A 15,717-nucleotide genomic window follows, 5' to 3' on the forward strand; every position below is an offset into this window, starting at 1 on the left:
TCTACAGATCAAATACTAATCTAAAGTCTTAATCAACAGTTCTACTTTTAAAGATAAATGACAGTGTGGAGGATAACACTATACTGGGCTTTCAATCCTGAATATTCACTATAGTCATTTTAATGTGCAAATGGGGACAAAGTATTCCCGAGGCTTATATATATACACCAGCAATTTACAAAAGTACTATGAATTAAGCAACCCATAAGTGCCTGTTCCAGTATTCATACATTACTGACTAATCTCTTTCTATAATCTCTTTGCAGTATTATTCCACAGTAATGGAACAGCAAGTAAATGGACAGTTAATAGAGCCTCTGCAGATATTTCCGAGAGGTAATGTTGAACAAATTCTAATCAACAATGATTATTTCAGTAAACTGTTTCATCAACAGTTATGTTTTCCAAAGGTTTAAATGCACATAACATGTTGTTTAGCTCTTAATTTGAAAAACAAACAAACAACAAAACCCACAAAAGAAGTATTCATTATTGTGGGGATTGCAGGCTATATTATAGTTATGGCAGATAAAATATCTAATTTACTAGAGTAAATTAAACTAACTAGATTGTTTTTTTGTTTTTGAAGTACATATTTACATTCGCTTAAAGAATACTTTGGGGGTCCGCATGGTTTCTAAACCAAGGCAAATGAATTACTTTAATTTGGGGTATTTATAAATTGTGACTCATGATGATAGTCCAGGCTGCTGTTGTGGAGAAAGCTTTCAGCTAGAACAGATGCCAAGGTTTACCGAGGACTTTAGGAGAGAATTTTTGGTAGAATGTTTGGAGCTGGTTTTCTTAGGGTAGCTTTTTCTAAATAAGGGAAAGTTCTCATAAATGGAAATTGTTAAGTCTGTAAAAATACAAGCTGATTAAGGTAAGTCTTGGTGAATCACTTGGTCAAATAATTTGCTTTTTTCCCTTTTAGGTTTGTCAATACTAGCTTATATCAGATATGATTGTTCACGTGTATATAAACGTTCCCTCAAAATTTGAGTAATGGAGAAAAAGAGCAGTTTAATTATATAAACCATTAAGTCTTTTACCCATTATACATTGTCCCACTTGGAATCCATGTTTTCTAACTGATGGAACAGATATGGAAATTCTCTAAGTAACTCTTCTAGAAATAACTTAATTGAAATAATTAAAACTTAAACTTACCTTCGTTAACTGATACTGTACAAATAATCATGGTATGAGTTTTCCAATTAAACATTCTAGACTTTCATTACCTATAACACTCTGAAGTTTGAATGGCTCAATTAACTAGTAGACTCTTATTTGCACTGATAAAGTCTCCAAAGGCAGGTGACTCGGCCAGCCCACAGAGCTGGGTTCAAGAGCAGGGCTGCTCTTCTGGCAATAATGTAGGAGGTGGGATTGGGAGTACTTAGTAAATTATTAATAATAGCTTATTAAAGAGCTAAGTAAATAAAATTGGGCCATTGACAGTGTGTCTGAAACAAGAATTATAATTAATCTAATTCTATTGTACTTGAGGACTAAAAACTAAAAGAAAAGAACTTGCTATTTTTGTATATTAGTCCAATAATAAGGATGCAGATTGCTTTTTAATATTTTTAGTGACTGGAAAACTTCGTCAAGTTTCAACATTATTTCTGTACAAGGAATATTTTTTCTTTTGTGAGCAGTCCTGTCAGTGTTACTCTGTATACCATTGTGCCCCCTCCCATGATAATAACAACCATTTTCAGACATCTGCTCTGTTCCGGTACTAATATTGCTGTGTTATTATTTATAATTCTCCCAACAGTTTTGCCTATTAGGTATTATTGCTTTCATTGTATAGGTAAGAATATTGAAGTCCAGGGAGGTTTAGTAATTTTATAATCACACAGCTTATAAGTGGTTAATGTACCCTTTGAATAAGAATTTCGTTTCTAATATAATTTGCTGAAAGTAGAAGGGCAGTTTTCCTCTCCCGGGGACGGTGACTTCAGGCATGCACAATGGTCCAGCGTTTGACATACGTCGAGGCTGTCCTACAATACAGCCTCCAACAAAGCTAGACTGCCTCGAACTCCTAATAGTAGAATTGTTTACCTTTATACCAAGAAAGTTGGGAAAGCCCCCAAATCTGCATGTGGCATGTGCCCAGGACAACTGCGTGGAGTTTGTGCTGTGAGACCTAAAGTTCTAATGAGGTTGTCTAAAACGGTGAAACATGTCAGCAGAGCCTGTGGTGGATCCATGTGTGCTAAATGTGTCTGTGACAGGATCAGGCGTGCTTTCCTCATTGAGGAGCAGAAAAGCGCTGTGAAAGTACTGAAGGCACAGCACAGAGTCGGAAAGCTATTTTTTTTAAAGAAGCTTTTTTGAATAATAAAAGTAATTAAAAGGCTAAAAAAGAAAAGAAAGCGGAGGCATATAAGTTAAAATATTAGTGGTGTGCCTGGGGGAAGTTTATAGGGGTTTGTAGGAGAGTGGAGAAGAGTGAGGAATATTCCGAACACAGAACCGATTAGGCTCTAATAAATTATTAAATAAAGTCCTTCCATGCCAAATTTAAATTTTTAAAAATATGAGACTTAGTTACTCTACCCCCATGGGTTTGTGTAGGTTGTTTTTGCATGCTATTGTACAACTCTTTTTAGCTTTTTGTAGTCTTGCTTTTTGCTTGCTTATGTACATCACATATAGATAAGTGAGATTAAACAAACTTGTACAATTAGTATATAGACATATTGGATATATTAACTGGGTCTGTGTAGTTGGTTAGAGACCCTCAGACCTTAGATTCTGTGGTCAGGCCCCATGTTAAGAATTTCTGGACTGAATAAGTGAGAAAGACTGGAGATAAAGTTTCTGTTCTAGCACCAGATGTTCTCTTCATTCCAAGTAGGACAATTGCTTTGGATGGTAACTCCCAGTTCATGGCTACAAGTCCTCTCTGTTGTTAGAAAAATATGTTAAATGTTAATAAGTATGAAAATTTACTAGCTTTATAGTAACTTCTGACTCTACAACTTAGGAAATATGGGGTTACTAGGTTTTTGTTTTGTTTTGTTTTTTAATTTATCTCCATTGTTGAAAGTATTACATATGTCCCTTTTACTAGTATTCCCATATTGCCCCTCCACCCTACCCCAACCCTCACCCAGGCCTACCACACTATTGTCTGTGTTCATGGGTTATCAGATTTTCAGTCATAAAGGTTTGAAACTGAGGAATGAGGCAGATGTTAAGAGATAAGAGTTGATGCCTGTCTCTATTTGCTTAGTTAGCCACTTATTAAATAAAGCTTATGAATGCACTAGTACTTCGGTGGAAATACTCTGAAATGTCTTAGGAAGTATTAATGATCCCTGAAGGACCAAGCGTCAAATCTATGTGACTGTTGTTTTGTTCAAAATTTTAATTTCCATTTTATGGAAAGAAGATTTGGAGTCTTACTTTTAATGTATTTTGGAAAAACAAATAAAAATTCTTTATTAAGGTTTAGATATATTTTCTAGGAAAATAACAATAAATTTGAATATACTTGAAGTATATAAATTTAAAGCTACTGATGTGATTTGTAATTATTACTCATATTATTATTATTAAACAGCTGTATTTCTTGTTGTCAGAAAAAGGAAAAATACATGTACTTCTGAGAGAGGAGAAAAAAAAATCAAATTCATCCTTCCCCAAACAATCTATCAAAATTGACAGCCCCTTAACATAATATGTAGGGCACTGTAGTTTTCAGATGAAAGCAGCCTATAGCATGTGCAGGAAGCTTTTCTATTTTTAACAATTGATGAAGAAGCATTTGCTGAATTGGAAAAATACTAACCTCTAACTCAGTATGGTGTCAGGAAATTAATATTATTTTTCTTGGCACAGCTTTATCTTTAGACTTAAATATTAGCATATGTCAAGATTTGCAAGAAATATAGTAAAATTAGTGATATCTCTGTATTTTAATAAATTTGATTGCTTATTGCTGTGCAGACTTGAACATTCCATCTTTGAATCTCTAACAATCATTTTGGCTTTAAAAGGCCCTTCTACTCCTCTGTCTTCCGTCTACCCTCCCCCACCACCCCACCCCCCAAAAAACCTAGCTATTTTCAAAGTAGTTAAAGTGATAGCAGACATACAATGTAGTAGAGTGAGGAAAGATTGCAGAAATTTGAATTATGAAAGGAATATAATCATTTTAGCTCAGTTAACTTGATTTTTATATGTTTTAAGCAGAAATTGGAATTTATATAAGGTGGTGTCAGAAAGCTCTTTGCATTTATAAATGCTCACTCCTGCAAGTTAAAAACCCTGGTTCATAATTCCCACTTTGGGTCTTGGGAGCCACTTTTCAATCATTTCTCTCTGCTAATTTTGGTGTCACCCTCATTTCTTTTTAAACGATTCATTTTGAGCAAATTTGTAAATGGCCCTGATGTGTTCTACAATTTAGTCAATTACTGTTTCAGCCTGCAAGCCTCCTGGGGAACGGAACATACATGGCCTGAAGGTACGAATTTCAATAATTGTTTCAGTAAAGTTAGATGGATTTGTAATGCTGTGTTCCACTTATTGAAATGTCAAATAAAACTGCACTTTCTCAAGCTCTGACAAGCAATCTTTTTTTTTTCTTTTTTAAAATGGGAGGTGGAGGGGGATTCATCTGTAGTATTTGCTTAATATGTGTATATATTTGGATACAGAGGTTTTATTGCTATATATTTTATTATTTGGAATTGTTTTGTTGGTCTGTTTCTTCAGAATGAGCCTGGGTACTGGTCTCCACAAAGATTTATTTGAGTGAAAATATAGACTTCATTTCAGTGATTAATAAAGCACATAAGCATAGTGCCCACCCCCTCTTCGTTTGACATATTTATGCTAGAAACATATATCTATTTAATGTCTTTTCGTTGTTCTGTACATTTCAAATTCTGGATTTCTGTTTTAAGGCTTTACATTTGAAGGAAAATCTAGCTTTTAGGTTCAAACATTTTATAATTCATTATTTGGACTTCATTTTTTGTATGAATATGGAACATTCTACAGTGTTCTGCTTAGTTTTAGAGCTGGAGGAATATGACAGCTTGAGGTTCACCACTAACCCCTGATGTATTCTTAATGTACTTTTTTGAACATATGGGTCTTGAGTTTTTGTATATGAAACAGAACAAAACGGTAAATGGAATTTTTGCTCTAGAATTAAATTCAATGCGAGACAATAAATAGAAAAAAATTCCTATTTGTTTCTTCTTTTTCTCAGCACTGTTTAAGTATTTGAATAGTGACAGTAATAGAGTATTATGTAATATACAGTTTGTATAGTTCTGTAACCTATATACTAAATAGACTCCAACCATGGGTCTGTCTAGCATCAAACTAATTAACCTTCATAGTGAAATGAGAAATTTGTGGCAAATTATAGGTTAATTAGAACTGTATCCTCAGAACGTAAAACTGATCAAGATTCTTTCTTTACTTGTAGGTTAATACCCGGGCTGGACCTTCTCAACACAGCAGCCCAGCAGTCTCAGATGCACTTCCAAGCAATAGGTGAGAGCAAGCGAGTAAAGCATGTCCATAAGCATGATTATCTACAAAGTTGGGAGTGGGGAAAAGGTGCATGGGATATCACCTCTTTTCTATAAAACCAAAAAAATCTGTATTTTTTTTTTTGTCTTATAGAAGAAATATGACCAGTTAGGTTACCCTAGCTAGCCACATATCGACCAAAGAGAAAGGACTTTATAGGGAAAGATGAAATTCAACATGTTAAACTGTTAATTTTGGTCTATGGAATGGTTTTCCTTCAATTATCAAATTATACAGAAAATTCAGTGCTTTGACTATTTCATGCCTTGATGATCTGGTTTATAAATTGTTTAATGCTTTTTTTTTCTTGCTTGTCCATCTTTTAGCAGTATCATTATCTATTAACATCTTCACCAGAAAGAGACAAGGAAAGAGTAAAGTGGTAAAATTTAAATTGACCAGCCACGTTGCTCATTTTTGTATCTTTGGTTGCACAGGAGATTGAAGCTATTTTGGAAGGAAGATAATTTTCATCAACTCATGCTAACATTGCCCCACACTGTAATGGATACTAGAGACTTGAGCCTTTCAAAGTGTTTTTCTGACAGGCTTGAGAACTTCCAGACTATCACGGTGCTCAAGTAGAAAGAGTGACCTGATTAAGTTGATAGAATTTTAGGTCATCTTTGTTATACTAGTTAGTACATTCAGTTATTTAGCTAGTAAACATATTGTTGTACATACATACATCAGAGATACTGTGGCTTCCATTCTATACCACCACAAGGAAATAATACAATGAAGCAACTCACACGAATATTTTGGTTTCCTGATGCATATAAAAGTTATGTTTACATTATACTAGTCTATTAAGTGTATAGTAGCATTATGGCTAAAAAATATACGTACCTTAATTAAAAAATACTTTATTGCTACAAAGAGGTAACATCATCTGAGCCTGCAGCAAGTCCTAATCTTTTTGCTGGTGGTGGTTCTTACCTTGATGCTAACAGTTGCTGACTGATCAGAGTGGTGGTTGCTGAAGGTTGGGGTGGCTGTGGCAACTTATTAAAATAAGGCAGCAGTGAATTTTGCCACATCAACTGACTCTTCCTCTCACAAATGATTTCTCTGTAGCATGTGACACTGTTTGATAGCATTTTACCGACAGTAGAACTTCTTTCAAAATTAGAGTCAATTCTCTCAAACTTTGCCAGCTGTTTTATCAACTAACATTATGTAATATTCTAAACCTTTTTTGTTATTTCAACAATCTTCACATCATCTTTACCAGGAATAGATTCCATCTCAAAAAACCACATCCATAAGGAACAACTCCTCATTTGTTTAAGTTTTATCATGAAATTGCAGCAATTCATTCACATCTTTAGGCTCCACTTTAAATTCTAGTTCTCTTGCCATTTCCACTACATCTGCAGTTACTTCCCCCAGTGAAGTCTTGAACCCCTAAAAGTCACCCATGAAGATTGGATTCAACTTCTTCTAAACTCTTATTTGACCTCTTCCCATGTATCATGAATGTTCTTAATGGTATCTAGAATGGTGAATTATTTTCAGAAGGTTTTCAATGTACTTTGTCCAGATCCATCAGAGGAATCACTATCTATGGCAGCCTTACAAAATGTATTTCTTGAATAAGAGTTAAAAGTCATGATTATTCTTTGGTCCATGAGCTGCAGAATGGATGTTGTGTTAGCAGGCATGAATACAACATTAATCTTGTTGTACATCTTTATCAGAGCTCATGGGTGATAGGGCACATTGTCAGGGAGCAGTAATATAGGGAAAGATTTTTTTTTTTTTTTTGCACAGTAGGTTTCAATTTTAGTAGGCTTAAAATATTCAGTAAACCATGTTGTAAACAGACATGCTGTTATCCAGGCTTTGATGGTCCATTTATGGAGTACAGGCAGAGTAGATTTAGCATAATTCTTAAGGGCCCTAGGATTTTCAGAATGGTAAATGAGCACTGGCTTCAACTTACTCACCAGCTACATTATTTCCTAACAAGAGAGTCAGCCTGTCCTTTGAAGCTTTGAAGTTTTCATTGACTTCTCCTCTGTAGCTATCTCCTGAACACACAGAGGCCACTATAGGGTTATTAATTTGTCTGATTTCAATATTGTTGTATGTAAGAGAATGGGGAGGCTGGAGGAGAGAGAGACACACATAGGGAATGGCCAGTCAGTGGAGCAGTCAGAGCACACACATTTATTAAGTTTGCTATATTATATAGATGCAGTTTATGGCTCCCCAAAACAATGACAATAGTGACATCAAAGATCACTGATCACAGATCACCATAACAAATAATGAAAAAGTTTGAAATATTGCAAGAATTACTAAAATATTGCAAGAATTACTAAAATGTGACTCAGACACAAAGTGAGTAAATGCTATTAGAAAAATGGCGCTATAGATTTGCTCGGTGCAGGGTTGCTGCAAACCTTCACTCTATAAAAAACATAGTGCCTGCAAAGTAAATAAGGCAAAGTGCAATAAAATGAGATATGCCTGTATTTGAAGATGACCCAGAGAAGGTGATTGCTCTGTGTGTATGTATTCACATCAGTGACTGACAAACCAACATGAAACCAAAAAAACCCTTTCATTCTATGCCAGGTTTTTCTGGGTTTAAGGCTGTAGACAGTATTTGCACAGCCCTTTATCAGCTGAGATGTAGTTTAGACTTCTACTTTCCCTTCCATACCTCTCCTTCCCGTCTTAACCCTGAGTCTTGGTTTTTGTTTTTGTTTTTGCCAGGGGACTTTACTGTAGGTAATTTAAAGTCTCTGCTCTGACTCTATCTTTACTCCTGTCCCCTCCCCAAAGTCACTTCCTTGATTGTTGTGTCATTATATCTACCCACCAACTTGTCTTCTACAAACATACCACTCTTAAAGTATGGTTCCTTCTTAAGCAATTCATTCTGTCTTAAAATACAGCCTGGTTATTCACCAGTGAGTCATCTGTCTTGTGATCATGGGGTAGATTTTTTAGTTCTCATCCAGGGGCTTGACCTTGCCAAGCAATGCTTTGTAGCTTCTCTCTTCCTACTTGTTGGGCATGTGAACCATGGTCCAACAGAGTGGAGGCATGGGGACTGAGGGCCACTCATTACACTCAACTCATAGTGGTCAGGGCATTTAATTACTACCACTACTTGCAGAAAAGATATTTACACAGACTGACCATGAACTTTGAGGAAACCCGAGACTTTCCCTGGTGTTTTAGGTCAAATTTTATCATTTTATAAAAAGAGGATAGAGTTGAAAAAGATGGCAAGACAGAGAAGAAGCAGAATAAATTTTCAGTTCTCTCAGGTTTGGTTTTAACATGAGTGAATTAGCTTGATTTTTTAAAAAGTATCATTTATACTCAGAGTATTATAAAATCTTTGGGTTGGACAGAGAGTGTCTGATCTAGTGGTTCTCAGCCTTTTGTTGCAGCATCTTCCCTTAGGATATGACAGCCTCCCAAATGGTAACAGTTTGCTCCAGTAGTGATTTCTATTATGGGAGGAATGCAACTTGAACAAGTCCTGCAGGTGATTTTAATATGCCACCCTGGCATGGCCTTGTTCTGTGCCTCATGTTGATAATTAATCAACAATTTTATTGAGTGTATTCAATTCATTAGGTGCTGTCCTATGCATTAAGAATACAATATGGTCCTTGTCCTTTGGAGCTTGCTATCTTGTAAGCACACAGACCCCCTCCCCCCCCAAATCCAAAAATACAAATAACTATACTTTATAATTAGTTTGGAAACAAGTTTTGAAGAGAGCAGAGTAGGCAGGAATATGTTTAGATTTAGACTGCATGCTTGGGGAAGACTCTCTGAGGAAGAGTGACATTTCCCAGAAGGATGAGGAGGACTAGCTACATCAAAAGCCAGAGAAAGGGCACGTCAGAGGGAGGGGAGAGCACACGTGAAGGCCTGGGGTGAAAAGGAACTCAGCATATTTGTAAGTAGGCCAGTTTGGCTGTGCACAGGGTGGGGTGCTGAGTTGAGGGGAGATATGGAGAGAGAGGAGAAGAGCAATAGGGGTGATGGGAGGAAAGGAGATAGACAGGAGCCAGGTCATGCAAGGTCATGTGTTTGAATTTTCCTCTCAATGTATAGACGACTTTCAGTAGGAGAGTGCCTTGGCCAGCTCCGTGTTTATGAAAGACTCTGCCTGTGGTGTGGAGAATGAGACGGGAAGCCCCAATCTAAGCCTACTCTCCTTAGATGCTTGACTTCAGCTTGCCAGGTGATCATCCAGACTCTTCCTGAGCATCTCTGTGGCAGGAATGCTCTTTATTCGCCAAGGTAGCCTATTCTGTTTTCATGTAGCTGAATCTCAGAACACTCTTTTTCTGAGATTTGTCTACCTTTACTACCCACTCAAAGATTTGGTTTAGCCATAAAACAGGGCTGTTCTCTCTTCTAGGTGATAACTCTGCCAGTCGTCTTCCCTCTGAACATACTTCTCTGAGATTTCCGATCTTAGTGAATTCTCCCATATCTACCCAGCTGCTTACCCCAGATGACCTGCCAGTCACCCTGCACAGCCTCCTGGGGTTTCCTCAGCCCCACATGCGGTCATTCCCTACCTCTAAATCATTCTGGAGTCTTGTCTACTTGCCAGCACCCCTGTTGCTATAAAGGTTGTTCAGGGTCTTACCAGCGGTTCTCAACCATTGGGTCGCGAACAATGAAAATACATCCTGCATATCAGATATTTACATTACGATTCATAACAGTAGCAAAATTACAGTTATGAAGGGGCAACGAAAATAATTTTATGGTTGGGGGTCACCACAACATGAGGAACTGTATTAAAGGGTCGCAACCTTAGGAAGGTTTGCTACAGCCTCCCAATAGTTTCCTCCCTCCAGTCTTGCCCCATTGAAGTCCCTCCTGCACACTGCGGTCAGAATTGTCTTGCTGATGTGAGTTCTAAGCCTATCTTCCCTTTTACTGCTTCTCACAGTCTTCAAGGAGAAGTGTACCCTCACAGCAGGTGAGCAGTGGCCTTTTACATGTGGGTCCTCTGCCCTTTCTGGGCCCCGGCCGGCCACTTTGCCCCTTCTTAGCCGACATTCCAGGTCTGCTGGTAAATGTGTGGTGCCCTTAATGGATCACGTTTCCTCTCACTACTGGGGTTTTCACATCTGCTGCCTCTTTCCTGCATTGCTCCTCTTTTAATCCCCTTCTTCACCTTCAGTCTGGCTAATTTTGGTCATCTTTGAGGAACAAAACTTATCTTCTAAAAACCATACTTGATTATTACCCACTTCCCGGTCTATACCAGGTACCCCTTCTATGAATTCCCATAATCCCCCTGTGCTTGCCTTACTATAGCAGTTAGCACATTGTATTATAATCACCTCTGTCCCCTGTAAATTCTGTACTCTTTGAGGACAGTGACTATAACTTATTCATTGTTGAATTCCCAATTCCTGGCTTAATTCTTGGGATATAGGCGATAGTAAGTAATGTTTGAATGAATGAATGAACAAACGAACTAATTTAGATTCCTTTTAAGTCTTTTTGGGGGATTAAATTCTCCCAACTCATTCAGCTTTTCTTTAAAGCCTTTTTTTTTTTTTTTTTTTTTTTTTTTTTTTTTTTTTTTTACTGATTTTTCAGAGAGAGAGAGAGAGAGGAAGGGAGAGGGGAAGAGATAGAAGCATGGATGAGAGAGAAACATCTATCGGCTGCCTCCTGCACGCCCCCTACTGGGGATGTGCCCTGACCCGGAATCTAACCAGTGATTTCTTGGTTCATGGGTCAGTGCTTAACCACTGAGCCACACTGGCCAGGCTTATTCAGGCTTTATGACATTATTTCTAGTCCTCTCACCCTTTTACTCTTCTTTGGATGCCTCAGTGTCCCTCTTAAAGTGTCATAACCAGGTTATAATTGTATAACATTTAAATTTTAAAAAAGACTTTAAAAGTCATTTTTAAAAGTCACTGTGACCATACAGATAAATAAAATATCGAGTAAACTGGGCCACAAAGAAAATTTCAGAATACATAGATATAATTTTTTACCAGACAAAGCTGGTAGCCAGATATTGGCATAATGAATGAAATCAGCTTTTTCCTCTGTTACTCTCAATGCATTAATCCGTCTTTGCCTTAGGTCAGTGGTCGGCAAACCGCGGCTCGTGAGCCACATGCAGCTCTTTGGCCCCTTGAGTGTGGCTCTTCCACAAAATACCATGTGCGGGCGCTCACGTACAGTGCGATTGAAACTTCTTGGCCCATGCGCAGAAGTCGGTTTTCGGCCTGGGCGAGTCTATTTTGAAGAAGTGGCGTTAGAAGAAGTGGGGGGTGTCGGTCGGGCCGCGGGAGACGCAGCGCGGGGGAGGCACGCTCGATTCATTCAGGAGTTGAGTGAGCCAGTCAGTCAGCAATCTCATTGTTCAGTGGTTAGTGCTAGTCGCCTCCGCAAATCGCGCGCGGGTGACAAAAGATACACGAAACAAGTATACAAGACGTGTGTGGATGGGAGAGTTGGAAGGGGTCAACCTCAGCGAACGTACCTCAATCAGATTGAGGATGTTTTTAGCAAAGGCCAGCTTAGGAGTACCCTAATTAAGTTAATAACAATGTACCTACCTATATAGTTTAAGTTTAAAAAATTTGGCTCTCAAAAGAAATTTCAATCGTTGTACTGTTTATATTTGGCTCTGTTGACTAATGAGTTTGCAGACCACTGCCTTAGGTGAGTGGCTGTTTGTTAGATTGAGTTTACTAATCCACATGGTGTTCCTAGGCCATAATTACGGAATTCAAGTTCCACTACCAAGGCAAAACCTTTCCCAAACATCTTGGTTTTTGCCTTCTATAAAATTAGAATGATTAGACTTTCTATCTACCTCTGGTGTTAGAAGGTTGATGAAGTTGTATTAAGGGATCACGTTTTGTTTCTTAGATGAAAGGTATTTTGTAAATGCAGTGAATCAAAATGTTATTATTTCAAGTTGTGTAATAAAATGGAATATCTGTGGAGAAACATTGCCTGAGCATTCTTTGGTTATTTCTGTTTTTACAAAAATTGTAGCTATTAAATTGGGAGTCATTTATGGGAATAGAATGATCTAGATGTTTTTCAGGGGGAAAAAGTATGAGTATGTGTTAAGAGAGAGAGACTGACTTTGAGCAAGGTCTATACCTTAATTTTTTAAATATAAATTAGGAGTAACTATACCCCACAGGCCAGTTTTCCTAAACTAATGCACAAGGGTATAGTTATTGTAAGGATTAAATCAGGATTATAAGTAATAGCATTTAGCACAGTGCCTGGTGTGTGGTCATCACTTAGTAAATGGTAGTTGCTATTTTTTAATTTTTTTAACTGGACTGATTTTAGGCAGTTATTTTTTATATATATGTTTCAGCTTTGGTTCCATTCTACAAAATTCTTAACTGCTGCTTTAGTGCATGAATTCTTAGATTTGGGAGGACATTGTTAAAGTTTAGAACCCTTGGTTGAAGTCAGGCTTTATAAAATCGGGGGAAAGTAGAGACTAAAGCAGTGATGGCGAACCTTTTGAGCTCAGCGTGTCAGCATTTTGAAAAACCCTAACTTAACTCTGGTGCCGTGTCACATATAGAAATTTTTTGGTATTTGCAACCATAGTAAAACAAAGACTTATATTTTTGATATTTATTTTATATATTTAAATGCCATTTAACAAAGAAAAATCAACCAAAAAAATGAGTTCGCGTGTCACCTCTGACACGCGTGTCATAGGTTCGCCATCACTGGACTAAAGCTTCATAGTTTTCATTTGACCATAGCAAAAGTTTAAGAAGTATTTAGAAAGAAGACTGATTATTACTTAGAATAGTGAGTGTGTGTGTGTGTGTGTGTGTGTGTGTGTGTGTGTCCAACATATAATAATAGCCAGAATAATTATCACTATTTATCAAACACATGCCAAGTCACTGGGCTAGGTTCAAAGATGTGAAGGGAATGGAATACATAGATAGGTGAGTAAGATGTGGTCTGTGTTCTCAGGGATCTTTCAGTTTTGGGGGAGGTGTGGTAGGTTAAATGACATCTGTCTATACAGATGACTAACACAGGGAGAAGAGTTACTTTGGAAGTTGAGGTTCAGAGAGAATAAATAAGTAACCTGTCCCAGAACACACAGCTAGTGAGTACCAGGATTTATTTCCACTACACATTTGCTTCCCAGGAAGTGAATTTTAACTCTAAGGATAGTAAAAGATCAGGATTTAAATCATCTTATCTTTTGAAGTTCTGTAACCTTTGTTTGATGTGAACATTCTAAGAGTACATCATTAAGTACTTTGTATTTAGCAGATAAAGAATCCACATAAAATAGCCACTGAAAGGCTACCCAAAGGCAGCAGAACTAAGCCAAAATAAGTCACGGAAGTCGTCTACAATATTCTGTCTTCATTTTTGACTGTAGGCCTCTTTATTACTTTAAATTACTAATAGGGTTGCAGTCACTTTATTAATAGTTTTGCCATTTGGCCAGTTACTTTTGAAAAAATATTATACAAGGAGAAGGATATAAAGAGTATAGTCTCTGTATATATGTTTTTACTCTGGAATTTTCAATGGTGTTCAAAGGTGTCGATGATCTTGCCATTAAAAATTATGTTTTCCCTTTCCAGCTTAAAGAAGTCTTCTGCTGAACTGAAAAAAATATTAGCTAATGGCCAGGTAGGTGTCATCGTTAATATTTTCAGATAGTAGTAACTTATTACTGTCTAGTTTTTGTATCCATAAACTTAACAAACAGATAAAGAATCCGTGAATGTCTTCTTATCATAAATGAATTACATGGCTTAATTTGATTGGCAGAACAATTTGCAGCACGTTTTTCAAACTGTGCTAATGGGTTTCACTCCCGGCAGATTGAAGTACCATGCACACACCCTGCTGCCTTCTCAGTTTAAAAAAAGTTAATCAGTTCTGAACAAGTGTGTCAACCCATGGGTTGTCGAAATGGCCCTGTATCCTGAGGTGACTGTTTCTTTCATTATCTTTGGGGAGAAAAAATAAACCAAACTGTTACTTTCTCACCATAGCACACTTCTTTTGTCCTGAAACTAACACTGGCTTTTCAGGGAAATAGAATAACAGCAGATCTTTGGCATTTAAAATTCCGAGGCTTTAGGAGCTCTGGTTTGCCTAGTCGACTGTCCATCTTAAAGCTGCATGACCTAACCCACCCAGTGAGGGACAAACGGGCCTGCAGGCCACTTATTTCTCACTAATTTTGATTCAAGTAAATGGACACATCTGAAATAGTATAGTGCTTTTAAACATACATTGGTAAATTAAGCTACCTACCGGGTCCTCGATTCTTCAATAGCAACATAAATGTGTTTTAATGTTTGTTATAGAGGAAGCCCTTTGATAGCCTTGGAGGCAGGCGCCTGTCCATTGCGATTAAGCCTGCCTATTAGGCTCTATTGACTGAGACATCTGTGTCACTGCAAATAAAAGACTCTTATTGATTTTCTTAACTGCTGTTCACTTCCCGTCCATGTTTCGAAGGCTGAAATCTTAATTATCTCAGATGCTTATTCAGTGCCTTCACACACTGACCTCTCCAAGCCTCATTGGCATTTCATGAATCAAGTACTTGTAGTGGAGCATGTCAAGAAGACAAAGCTGGGTCCTCATGCTTGTCCTTTAATATCACCTGTAACTTTATGGCCTAATAGATGGGTGTGCCTTAAAACAGTGACTGTATGGTGGTGCTCCTGCAAGCCTGCCTTATTTAGTGCGCAATCCCTTGAATACAGTTGGAAAAAGTAAGCTGATCTGGTTTTAACATCTGATCGTCATCCAGAATGTGTGGGTTCTAGTCCGTACACATTGTATACACAGCGAAGACGAATCTGGTGTTGTAGGTGTAATCTTTATGAATTTTAGATCATATTTATCTAATATTTTTAACTTTAAGCAGTCTGAGATTGGTTTAGATTGAGGTTCACATGTGTGTCCTTCTGGTGCCCTGTGTGTGTTCAGAGTCAGTATGAAACAAACTGGACTAAAAGCACAGCCTAGGATATTTATTTTGTTTTTTTTGTTTTTTCCCTAGGATGTTTATATATCTTCAACATCTTGTTACTAATTGTAATTTATGTATGAGTCACTTGTGTTCTTCAGCTGGAAAATATATTTCAAAATTGACATAAATTA

The 15,717-nt window shown here is 37.3% G+C and overlaps 1 protein-coding gene and 1 pseudogene across 8 annotated transcripts in view; both read left to right on the plus strand.

Moving 5' to 3' along the window:
* MAP2K5 (mitogen-activated protein kinase kinase 5) overlaps positions 1 to 15,717 on the plus strand; it is a 261,792-nt gene that overhangs the window by 39,799 nt on the left and 206,276 nt on the right. For all 8 annotated transcript variants that reach the window (XM_005862082.2, XM_005862083.2, XM_014536301.1 and 5 more), the window contains 4 exons: positions 267 to 336; positions 4,446 to 4,486; positions 5,462 to 5,529; positions 14,178 to 14,226. In XM_005862082.2, the coding sequence (XP_005862144.1) occupies positions 267 to 336; positions 4,446 to 4,486; positions 5,462 to 5,529; positions 14,178 to 14,226 (228 nt within the window). The remainder of the gene's footprint in view (positions 1 to 266; positions 337 to 4,445; positions 4,487 to 5,461; positions 5,530 to 14,177; positions 14,227 to 15,717) is intronic.
* On the plus strand, positions 1,980 to 3,972 carry LOC106725395 (annotated as a pseudogene).

This window comes from Myotis brandtii, unplaced genomic scaffold (assembly GCF_000412655.1).
Source record: "Myotis brandtii unplaced genomic scaffold, ASM41265v1 scaffold160, whole genome shotgun sequence".
NCBI lineage: Eukaryota > Metazoa > Chordata > Mammalia > Chiroptera > Vespertilionidae > Myotis > Myotis brandtii.